This window comes from Microcaecilia unicolor, chromosome 8, assembly GCF_901765095.1.
Source record: "Microcaecilia unicolor chromosome 8, aMicUni1.1, whole genome shotgun sequence".
In the NCBI taxonomy this organism is placed as follows: Eukaryota; Metazoa; Chordata; class Amphibia; order Gymnophiona; family Siphonopidae; genus Microcaecilia; species Microcaecilia unicolor.
Genome location: NC_044038.1, coordinates 199,852,730 through 199,865,311, shown reverse-complemented (window position 1 = coordinate 199,865,311; position 12,582 = coordinate 199,852,730). Strand labels below are relative to the sequence as shown.

Sequence of the window (12,582 nt, the reverse complement as noted above, 5' to 3'; positions counted from 1 at the left end):
AGGCCTTGTTGAAGAAGAATGTTTTCAGAGATTTTCGAAAGATAGTTGTTTCGTTGATTGCTTTCAAGTCTGTGGGTAATGCATTTCATAACTGCGTACTCATGTACGAGAAGGTAGTGGCATGCATCAGTTTGTACTCCAGTCCTTTGCAGCTGGGGTAGTGCAGGTTGAGAAATTTGCGAGATGATCTTGTGGCGTTTCTGGGAGGTAGGTTCACGAGGTTTAGCATGTAGATTGGGGCATCTGCATGAATGATTTTGTGTACAATCGTGCAGATCTTGAATGCAATGTGTTCCTTAAGTGGGAGCCAGTGAAGTTTTTCTCTTAGTGGTTTTGCACTTTCATATTTAGTTTTTCCAAATATGAGTCTGGCGGCTGTATTCTGGGCAGTTTGGAGTTTTTTGATTGTCTGTTCTTTGCACCTGGCGAACAGTGCATTGCAGTAGTCCAGATGACTTATTACCATTGATTGTACCAGGGTACGGAAGATGTATCTTGGGAAGAAAGGTTTTACTCTTAAGTTTCCACATGTTGTAGAACATCTTTTTCGTCATGTTTTCCACATGGGTGTCAAGCGTGAGGTTTCGATCAATGGTGACTCCAAGAATTTTCAAGTTTTTTGAGACCGGGAGGGAACAGTATGGTGTGATTATGGTGTTGAAGTTTTTTGTGTTATGTTGTGAGGTGAGTACAAGACATTGTGTTTTTTCTGCGTTAAGTTTTAGTCGGAATGCATCTGCCCAGGTGTGCATTATTTGGAGGCTTTGGTTTATTTCGTTGGTGATTTCATTTAGGTCATGTTTGAATGGGATGTAAATTGTGACATCATCTGCATAAATGTAGGGGTTGAGGTTTCGATTGGCTAGTAGCTTGGCCAGAGGTATCATCATTAGGTTGACTAATGTTGGTGAGAGAGGGGATCCCTGGGGGACCCCACACTCAGGTATCCATGGTGGTGATCTGTCCGCGTTCGTTGTTACTTGGTATGAACCATGATCCCTTCTCTGTGCAAGGCAGCCACCACCATTCTGGGAGACAGCCTTTGGGCACTGTGGCAAGCCCAGAAGGCAGAGCTCTGAATCCGAAATACTTACCTAGAAAAGAGAAGCAAAGAAATCTCTGGTGATCCTTCTTGATAGGGATACAGTAATATGAAACAGTGCCACCACCCCCGTTTCTCCTTATTTTCCTTATTATTGCATATATGTCACACTGAATGGTTTCCGACCTTTAAACAGAATGTAAAATTAGACAAAGGGAGCCTGAGTAAACACAACAGACTAAAATATTACTTCATTTAAGGATCAAATTTATCCAATACCCATATGAAAAACTAACTGTCCACTAAACTTAATAGTGGAGGAGTGGCCCAGTGGTTAGAGCACTGGTCTTGCAATCCAGAGGTGGCCAGTTCAAATCCCACTGTTGCTCCTTGTGATCTTGGGCAAGTCACTTAACCCTCCATTGCCTCAGGTACAGACTTAGATTGTGAGCCCTCCTGGGACAGAGAAATACCCAGAGTACCTGAATGTAACTCACCTTGAGCTACTACTGAAAAAGGTGTGAGCAAAATCTAAATAAACTGGTTGAACTGGTTGCAATGATTGCAATCAAATGCTTCCTATAATTTGGTATCAGTCTTTCATGTCACTGTTGAGGAATCTCAGCCCACTCTTCTTTTCAGAACTGCTTTAATTCAGACACATTTGTAGGTCTTTGTGCATGAACTGCTTGTTTCAGATCCTGCCACAGCATTTCTATTGTGTTCAAGTCAGGACTTTGACTAGGCCAATCCAAAATGTTAATTTTGTTTCTCCTCAGCTTTTGTTTCTGCTTCAGCTTATGGCCAGATGATCAGGCATTCTCCTTAAGAATTTTCTGGTACTCAGCAGAAATCATGATTCCTTCAAAAATGGCAAGTTTTCCAGGTTCTGAAGCAGCAAAGCATCCCCACACCGTAACACTTGACTGTTGGTAGATGCTCTTACAGTAGTACGCCAGATATAATAGGTCCTATGCTGTCCAAAGAATTCCATTTTTGATTCATCTGTCCATTGAACATTATCCCAAAAAGCATGGCGATCATTTAGGTGTTTTTGCACATGCGAGACTAGAAATGTTGTTACTCTTGGTTTCCCTTTTTTGAAGAACATTAAGTAGATGGAATATCAGTCTCTCCATTCACAGATTACCTTTTTAGAAGAACATTAAATAAATGGAATATCAGTCTCTCCATTCACAGATGAGTACTGTAAGCTCCATTTCTAAATTCAGGAGCTTTTCCATAGTAACATGCACTGCTACTGCTTCAGAGATTGAGGTGCAGGGGAACACTATAAACGAGGAAGAAATGGGAGTGGTAAATGCCCGAGGATATTATGCACGAAGTCAAGGACACCCTGGTCTGCAGTGATGCAGGTCATTCTTAGTAAAAACACTGTAGCCATCTGGGCTACTCAGGAGGTAAAGAAGATCTGGCACTGTTAATCCTGGGCTGATGTCTTCCTCAACACAAGTTCACATGGACAGAAGACACTTTTCCATGGGCTGTGCAGTGTGCAGGCAAAAAAAAAATGCACAGGGCTAAAGTATCTCTTAAATCTGTAAGAGGCAGTTTTAGAAGACAGGAAAAAAGGCTTATGAACAGATGGGAATTTAACAATTCCACCCATTACCGATACTGGATTCACTGCAAAAGAATCCAGTTATGGTTCTAGTCTAACAAGGTGCTGCTTTCCTGCTTTTAACATAATCGATCTAAGGCTAGTATGATCTAGGGACACAGGTGAAGTCACATCCAGCATATAGTTTTTTTTTTCTTCCTTTGTGGGGGGAAGGTATATGGGAATGGAAGGGGAAGAAAAGACTATCTGAAAATGAACAATCTTAAGCAGGGAAATGAGATGGCAGCAGACTAAGGAACAGTATCTCAACGAAGGAAACAGTAAAGCAATTCAAAATAGCACAGTGTTATGAAGAGGAGAAATATCAACTGGGGTCCTATGGTACATGCACCTCAAAGTAAAATGAACTGCCTACACAGGCCTTAATTTGTTTTAGAGAAAAAATAATCACAATTCTCCTACACAGAACAAGATATTAGTTAAAATTATGCTTGACAAGCATATTTTATTTAAATAGGTTAGTAATAAAATCAAGGATTTTCAGGGTCACATTTAGCGGTCTCGTCAAAAGGTCAGGGTATTTTGGAGGGCACTGCAGAGGTGACCAACACTGGTGACTGCTATGATTCCTTGGGACCACGGAATTAATATATTAAAATAAACCAATACCCAATCTTCATCAGGTCGAGCAGATGTTGGTGTGCCATAGTGTTATGAGGCTAAGTTGATCATAGCTCAGTATTGGAATCTGAAAATGCCCCACCTATAGTTTAAGTGGCTGAATAAACTACATTATATTTGTGAAATGGAATGCAATACAGCTGAGTGTAGGAGGAGTTTGAACAAATGGAAATAATCTGGGGTGTTTTCTTGGCAAGGTGTTCTTGAAATATTAATCTTTCAAAAGCTTGTGGATGTCATTCAATAATTTTATGGTGGAGTTACTGCCAGCACCTGGCAGACCTAATATACAAATTTGGAAAGGAGAGAGGCTTTGGGCTTAGGGAAGTGGGGAATATATGATAAAAATGATAAAAACCTTTAGCAGATTTCATTATTCCTCTTAGGGTCACAATAAGGGAAGTTGCTCTACTGTTATAGGCCGTAGGGAAGCTAGCATATGCTGTGTTTTTGTATGATTCTGCTGTAGAGATGATTTTATAATTGTACTTTTTGGCATACTGTTTAATGACATCTGTAAACCGGGGAAAAAAAAACCCATCTAGGATTTTCTCTTGCATACAACAGCCTAGCACCCCCCCCCCCCCCCCCCAAAAAAAATAAAATAAAATAAAAACTCAGCCAGTACAGTAACTGGAAAAGGAAAGCAGTGTTCAAAATACTCACAGGTTGGAAAATCTTGAGTTTCTTCTTCCCACTAGGATTCACAGCTTTCTCAATCCTACCCTTGATACCTTGGTCCTCGATGCACTTCTGTTCAATAGTTCCCATGCTTGTAAGATCTGTGCCAGGCTGACAGAGTGTTGAAATGTGTTGGCTTCTTTCTGAAGCTGTTTCATCCTGCATATGTAAAATGGTGCAATTCGGACAAATGTAGTCCTCACCATCTTTTTCTAGGAGCTGTCCGCGAGCCTCAGAAATTCCCACGCAGTCCCCATGAAACCACTCCTCACATCGGTCACAGCAAATCATAAATCTGCAAATCAACACAACAAAGGTCAAATAAAGGGCTGCTAGTAATAAAGTACAAATAATAACAGAATTTGTAAAGACTGTATAGTAAGTTTGGAACTGTTTTAAAAAGTATATATTCCATTGCAAATTACAATAGGTATAATTCCTATTCATGTATTTCTTAGTAAGGGAACAAACATGGAAGAGAAGAACATTTTCCAAGAGACACTTGTGAATTGGAGGACTATTATCATTGATACAATCTCAACCTTCCTGGAGTCACATCTAGTTTTCAAGATCACCACAATGAATATGCATGAGGTGGGTCTCCAATATATGTAGATTTACTTCATGCAGATTCATTGTGGTGATACTGAAAACTTAATTGGCTTGGCATGCCTCCAGGAGGAGGCTGAGAAGCACTGCTCTAATTTAGAGTGCAATAATGCTAAGAAGCCCATAGAAATAAGATGGGCTTTTCAGCATTTAGCGCACAATCGTTAGCATGCGCTTAAATCCATTAGCGCACCTTAGTAAAAGAAGGCCTAGGTGTTTGGAGGCATCTAAAAGTTTTCAACTCCTCACTCCTCTTATTTCTGTCCAAATCTTAAATCAACAAGGGACCCCCCCACACACACACACAAACGATACGGAATAGTTTATACATTGAAGATCTTTCTACCAAAATGTGTCATATATGATGGGGCTATCCAATATAATTTAAAACATACCATCAAAATAAATACAAAAAAATATTCCCTAGCCATGCAATAAATGAGAGGACTATGATGACAGAAAATGTTCCATAACCAAGGAAACAAAGGAAGACTATCCAAAGATGAAAAGAATCCCCCCCCCCCCCAAGAGCGGGAGGGGGGGAAGAAATCAAAGCAATTAAGGCAGATATTCAGATATCAACACACTATGCCCATTCTTTGGTAGAATCACCCCTAAAATTGTCAACAGCTTGATCTTGGGGGGGGGGGGGGGGGGGGGGAGGGAGGGAGGGAGTCTGCAACCGAGATGGATCAAAGAAAACATACGAACAGTTTGTAAACTAAATCACACACTTGCAAGGAAAACACAAGGAAAATTTTGCCAAGGAGAGCCCCTCTTTTCTCAAGCCAAGAATTGAATCCTCCTTTCCTGTGTGTTCTTACATACATCAGGAAAAGTTCTTAATCAGAACCTACAAATTCATTCTGATGATAAAAATACAAGTGCATTACAGAATCTTTTATCTTGTGAAAAAACAAAACAGAGAAATACAGAAACATAGAAATAAAGGCAGATAAAGCCCATATTCTATCCAGTCTGCCCATCTACTATCCCTTCTTACCCCTTAGAGATACCTATGTACTTATCCCAAGCTTTTTCAAATTAGCTCATCTTTGGTTGTATGCACCCCCCCCCCCCCCCCCATTCTCTCGATCTATCCAAGATTTAGATCTATCCGAGGTCCTAAAAGTAACTCTGAACTCTACTTTATCATTCAAGGAACACATATCCAATGTTGTTAAAGCTAGCTACTTTAAGCTTCATATGGTGGACCCACTTCACCCAGATTTGCCACCTGTTCAAGAACGTTCATCAGCAGTAGCCAAATGACTGGAAGAACAGCGCCTGGTTTTAAATGTCAATACCTGCTGGACTATGGGACACGGGAAGGAACCAAATATTACACCACCATTCTGGGACATACCTATTCCCCCAGTTGATACTTTTAAACATTTAGGGACACTGGTTGATTCCCAATGAACCTTTGACAATCAAGTCACTGAAACTATTATAAAAAAGTTTTTGTACTTTAAGATCGAGGTCACTAAGACATCTTTTTTGATGAAAAAAAAAAAATCACATCATACATTGCTTCATGCACTATTTGTTTCCGGGTTAGATTCCTTTAATGTAATTTACGCAGGGAATTTGAACGCTATTAGGTGCCTTCAAAAATTACAAAATACAGCACTTAGATTACTGGGTAATTATAGGACGTTTAATCATATTACATCCCTTTTTTGAAATATTATTGGTTACCAGTTTCATTTACAGTGAAAGTTAAGGTGCTGACCTTTACTTATAAAGAATATTGTGAGAACAGGTAATTTGTGTCTGACTTCTTAAGTGAATGTATGACTTGTGACTCTGGGCAAGTCACTTAACCCTCCATTGCCCCATGTAAGCTGCATTGAGCCCAGGGGCGTATCTGCGTGGGGCCTCAGGGGCCTGGGCCCCCGCAGATTTCGCCCTGGACCCCCCTACCGCTGCCAACCCTCCACCTCCGTTGCTGTCGCCTACCTTCGCTGGCGGGGGACCCCAACCCCCGCCAGCCGAGGTCCGCGTCCTCCTGCCGCTGCCGGCTGCCTGTAAAAGAATTCCGTCAGCTGGCGGGGGACCCCCAACCCCCGCCAGCCAAGCCGAGGTCCTTTCATTTCTTCCACTAAAGCTGGCGCCGAAAGTTTCTTCTGAGTCTGACGTCAGACTCAGAAGAAACTTTCGGCGCCAGCTTTAGTGGAAGAAATGAAAGGACCTCGGCTTGGCTGGCGGGGGGAGATTGGCAATGGCAGCGGCTGGGGGGAGGGGGATCGGCAATGGAGGCGGCGGCGGGGGGGGGGGGGCTATAATGTGCCCCCTCACTCTGGCCCTGGCCCCCCCTACCGTCGCAGTTCAGATACGCCCCTGATTGAGCCTGCCATGAGTGGGAAAGCGCAGGGTACAAATGTAACAATAATAATAATACTAATATTTGTCCCCTAGTACATTTCCCTTGCTTGGCCAGCAGACAGTGACTGTTTCTTTTTTTTTTTTTTCCCCGCCTAAGCTGTGAGGTAACCTTTGGTCTCAGCTAGAGAGCACAGAGGTAAACATCTCTGTCCTGAGACCTGTTCAGGCTTGTGAGCAGTTAATTTACTGAGGCTTCCCAGGCGATACCCAGGTAGTGACAAAGTATTTAGACCGTTTTAATAATGATCCTTATTCAGTTATAAAATAGATGGGAAAGTAACAGGCAATAACAGATAACTGAATAAGGATCATTATGGATTACTGTTCTAATTCTGTGACAATAAACCTTGCTAGTTTATTGGCTCTGTTGTCCTATACTAAGAATCCTGGTGGTTTGTGTGTTGGGTCTGTGACTGCTTTCCAGGAACTATGGGACCCCTGAGAGTGTGGCCTCAATTACCTAACCTAGAAATCACCAGGGAACAACTTCAGAGTGGGAGATTTGTCCAAAGGTAAGTGAGACTCAGTTGGTGGGGTGGAGGATACTAGTGTAGAACACAAGCAATAGGTGCAGGCAGGCCTGAGCAGTGTGGGGACAGACCCTCCAGGTGGCTGTAGGGTTAACCTCAGGTGGGTGCTAGGCATTTTGTGACATTCTTCTTCTTTACAACCGGGTTATTTACATTCCTTATACTCCATTTGGGTCCTTCTGTCCATACAAGATCACAGATTAATAGCCTCTCTACAGACGGCGAGGTTAAATTCAACTAGAACTAGAGAATTTTTCTATGTGGAACCTTTCCTTTGGAATCATCTTCCAAATCGTATTTCTTTGGAAAAAAATATTAAGAAATTCAAAGTTTTATTAGACTTGTTTAAAGAGGCTTTTAATTTGGACTATTGTACTGGCAGCATAGTGCACTAATGCCTCTGGAAAATGGCAATTTCCTTGCAAGCTACATGAAGGATCTGAATGTTTGCTGTGTACATATTTATAAATGACTAGCCGTTAAGCCCGTAAGAACGGGCTAGTTTTTTGTTTTCCTATGGCCTCCCCCCGTCCACCAACCCTGCTCTCTCCCAGCCCTCCCCCCAGCATCTGTTTCCCTCAGTTCCGCCCCCTCCTTCCCTCCCTGCTCCCTCCTCCTCCGATTTCCACGCCCATGTCCAAACCCTCCTCCCTATTGGGCTGTACTGCTGGTGGAGGCGGGACTTGGACTTTTACACTCTCAGCGTTCCGACTCTACTGTGCATTTGCAGGTGAGTCGGTCACTTGGCTTTTATATGTTTGATCTGGAAATCGGAAAGATGAGTAAATGATTAAATCTGCAGATTACACAAAACTATTCAAAGTTGTCAAAATATGCAGAATATGAAAAATAGCAGGAAGACCTATTTCATCTGCATCATAGTCATAAACAGAAGGAAATTACTAAAAAGGGGGCACCAAAAAACGGGAAAAGCAGAGTTCATTGAGACAACTGAATCTGTTCATGTGAAGAAGTGGAATAGTTCTTTTACCCCTGACACAGCTAGAGGGCGAAACGAGGCCACAGAGGGATTTTTAACCTTTGATGACTAGTCTTGGACATACACATTGGTTTACTATTTCCTAGAGCCCTGGATGCAGGCCGATTAGGCTGAAACACGAGTTGTGTCGGATTGTCGTCCATGTTTTAGAAGAACTCTGAATAAATTCTGGTTTGAACATCAGCTGTGAGGAGTTTTCGTTACTCTACTTTTTCCTTCATCTGCATTATAAACACAGTCATGGTCATAGTTCTCGATAAGGTCATTAAATTGAAGAACAAAGTCATTAACACCTTGAAAATTGCAGAAAGTTTCTCACCACGGATTTCGATTTGCCTTATTCCATGGCGGTACTAGAAATTTTGAAGCCATTCAGAGCTGGCTTTAAAGTCTGAATCCCCCTGAAACTGCTTATAGAAAAACAGCCTTTTTGGCTAATAGCGGCCCAGAAATCAGGTGGTCAAAGGATCTTTTTTGCAGGAACCAAAGATATAGAGCTTTAACTACCTTTTCAATAGGTGACCTTTTCATGATTTTTCAGGAACAACTTTCTTCATCTTTTCAAAATCTGCGACACAGTTTACAATAGCAACACTTTTTATGTCAGATACTGTTGATGTTCCTACACCATATTCTTATGACAAACTTTTCCCTGAAACTCCCTTTCTTAATTTCTCTATAATATCAATTTTCTCTTTTAATGACAAAACGTGCCCTTTTCACTTTCTTTTCCCATTTCCAAGCAGCAATAGCAAGGCTGTTTACTCTGCCAAGTCCCCACAAGAGCAAGGCAGAAAGGGCTTTTTCCTGAAGCTTACGAGTCAGAAAAGAGCCGGAAAAGGGCAGTGCTTTTCTCTGCGTAGACCACGAAGTTAGGTTGGAAATGCATTGGTGGATAATTGGAAATCCAGATGATCAGCATTCTATTGTATAGAGGAATTAGAAAAGGTTAAAAGAAGAGCAACCAAAATTATACAGGGGATGGAACTCCTCCCATATGAGGAAAGGCTAAAGCAGTTAGGGCTCTTCAGCTTGGAAACAGATGGCTAAGGGGGACTATGACTGAGGTATATAAAATCCTGAGTGGTGCAGAACGAGTAGCAGTAAATCGATTTTTCACTCTTTCAAAAAGTAAAAGACCAGGGGGACACTCAATGAAATTACATTGAAATATTAATATTTTGTACTCAAAAAATAGTTAAGCTCTGGAACGCGCTGCCAGAGGATGTGGTAACAAAGCGAATGCTACATACCTGTAGAAGGTACTCTCCGAGGACAGCAGGCTGATTGTTCTCACTGATGGGTGACGTCCACGGCAGCCCCTCCAATCAGAATCTTCACTAGCAAAGGCCTTTGCTAGCCCTGGCGTGCCCATGCGCACCGCGCATGCGGACCGTCTTCCCGCCCGAACCGGCTCGTTTTGTCAGTCCCGTATGTAGCAAGACAAAGACAAGGGAAGTCACAACTCCAAAGGGGAGGCGGGCGGGTTTGTGAGAACAATCAGCCTGCTGCCCTTGGAGAATACCTTCTACAGGTATGTAGCATTCGCTTTCTCAGAGGACAAGCAGGCTGCTTATTCTCACTGATGGGGTATCCCTAGCCCCCAGGCTCACTCAAAACAACAAACATGGTCAATTGGGCCTTGCAACGGCGAGGACATAACTGAGATTGACCTAACAACTTATCCAACTAACAGAGTATAGCCTGGAACAGAATAAACATGGGCCTAGGGGGGTGGAGTTGGATTCTAAACCCCGAACAGATTCTGAAGCACTGACTGCCCGAACCGACTGTTGCGTCGGGTATCCTGCTGCAGGCAGTAATGAGATGTGAATGTGTGGACAGATGACCACATCGCAGCCTTGCAAATCTCTTCAATAGTGGCTGACTTCAAGTGGGCCACAGACGCTGCCATGGCTCTTATGAGCCATGACATGACCCTCAAGAGCCAGCCCAGCCTGGGCGTAAGTGAAGGAAATGCAATCTGCTAGCCAAATGGATATGGTGCGTTTCCCCACAGCCACTCCCCTCCTATTGGGATCAAAAGAAACAAACAATTGGGCGGACTGTCTGTTGGGCTGTGTCCGCTCCAGATAGAAGGCCAATGCTCTTTCGCAGTCCAATGTGTGCAGCTGACGTTCAGCAGGGCAGGAATGCGGACGGGGAAAGAATGTTGGCAAGACAATTGACTGGTTCAGATGGAACTCCGACACTACCTTCGGCAAGAACTTAGGGTGAGTGCGGAGGACTACTCTATTATGATGAAATCTGGTGTAAGGGGCCTGGGCTACCAGGGCCTGAAGCTCACTGACTCTACGAGCTGAAGTAACTGCCACCAAGAAAATGACCTTCCAGGTCAAGTACTTCAGATGGCAGGAGTTCAATGGCTCAAAAGGAGGTTTCATCAGCTGGGTGAGAATGACATTGAGATCCCATGACACTGTAGGAGGTTTGACGGGGGCTTTGACAAAAGCAAACCTCTCATGAAGCGAACAACTAAAGGCTGTCCTGAGATCGGCTTACCTTCCACACGGTAATGGTATGCACTGATTGCGCTAAGGTGAACCCTTACAGAGTTGGTCGAGACCAGACTCAGACAAGTGCAGAAGGTATTCAAGCAGGGTCTGTGTAGGACAGGAGCGAGGATCTAAGGCCTTACTGTCACACCAGATGGCAAACCTCCTCCATAAAAAGAAGTAACTCCTTTTAGTGGAATCTTTCCTGGAAGCAAGCAAGACACGGGAGACACCCTCCGACAGACCCAAAGAGGCAAAGTCTACGCTCTCAACATCCAGGCCGTGAGAGCCACAGACTGGAGGTTAGGATGCAGAAGCGCCCCTTCATCCTGTGTGATGAGGGTCAGAAAACACTCCAATCTCCACGGTTCTTCGGAGGACAACTCCAGAAGGAGAGGGAACCAGATCTGAAGCGGCCAAAAAGGAGCAATCAGAATCATGGTGCCTCGGTCTTGCTTGAGTTTCCACAAAGTCTTCCCCACCAGAGGTATGGGAGGATAAGCATACAGCAGGCCTTCCCCCCAATCCAGGAGGAAGGCATCCGATGCCAGTCGGCCGTGGGCCTCAAGTCTGGAACAGAACTGAGGGACCTTGTGGTTGGCTCGAGATGCAAAGAGATCTACCAAGAGGGTGCCCCACACCTGGAAGATCCGGCGCACTACTCTGGAGTTGAGCAACCACTCGTGAGGTTGCATAATGCTGCTCAACCTGTCGGCCAGACTGTTGTTTACGCCTGCCAGATACGTGGCTTGGAGCAACATGCCGTAACGGCGAGCCCACAGCCACATGCTGACGGCTTCCTGACACAGGGGGCGAGATCCGGTGCCCCCCTGCTTGTTGATGTAATACATGGCAACCTGGTTGTCTGTCTGAATTTGGATAATTTGGTGGGACAGCCGATCTCTGAAAGCCTTCAGAGCGTTCCAGACCACTTGTAACTCCAGGAGATTGATCTGCAGATCGCGTTCCTGGAGGGACCAGCTTCCCTGGGTGTGAAGCCCATCGACATGAGCTCCCCACCCCAGGAGAGACGCATCCGTAAGTCAGCACTTTTTGTGGCTGAGGAATTTGGAAAGGGCGTCCCAGAGTCAAATTGGACCAAATCGTCCACCAGTACAGGGATTTGAGAAAACCCGTGGACAGGTGGATCACGTCCTCTAGATCCCCAGCAGCCTGAAATCACTGGAAAGCTAGGGTCCATTGAGCAGATCGCATGTGAAGACGAGCCATGGGAGTCACATGAACTGTGGAGGCCATGTGGCCAAGCAATCTCAACATCTGCCGAGCTGTGATCTGCTGGGACGCTCGTACCCGGGAGACAAGGGACAGCAGATTGTTGGCCCTTGTCTCCGGGAGATAGGCACGAGCCGTCCGAGAATCCAGCAGAGCTCCTATGAATTCGAGTCTCTGTACTGGGAGAAGATGGGACTTTGGATAATTTATCACAAACCCCAGTAGCTCCAGGAGTCTAATAGTCATCTGCATGGACTGTAGAGCTCCTGCCTCGGAATTGTTCTTCACCAGCCAATCGTCGAGATAAGGGAACACGTGCA

General features: G+C 44.2%; 1 protein-coding gene across 5 annotated transcripts in view; it reads right to left on the bottom strand.

Moving 5' to 3' along the window:
- Positions 1-12,582, bottom strand: part of DIDO1 (death inducer-obliterator 1) — a 366,889-nt gene that overhangs the window by 189,887 nt on the left and 164,420 nt on the right. For all 5 annotated transcript variants that reach the window (XM_030213636.1, XM_030213635.1, XM_030213637.1 and 2 more), the window contains one exon: positions 3,972-4,281. In XM_030213636.1, coding sequence (XP_030069496.1) covers positions 3,972-4,281 — 310 coding nt within the window. The remainder of the gene's footprint in view (positions 1-3,971; positions 4,282-12,582) is intronic.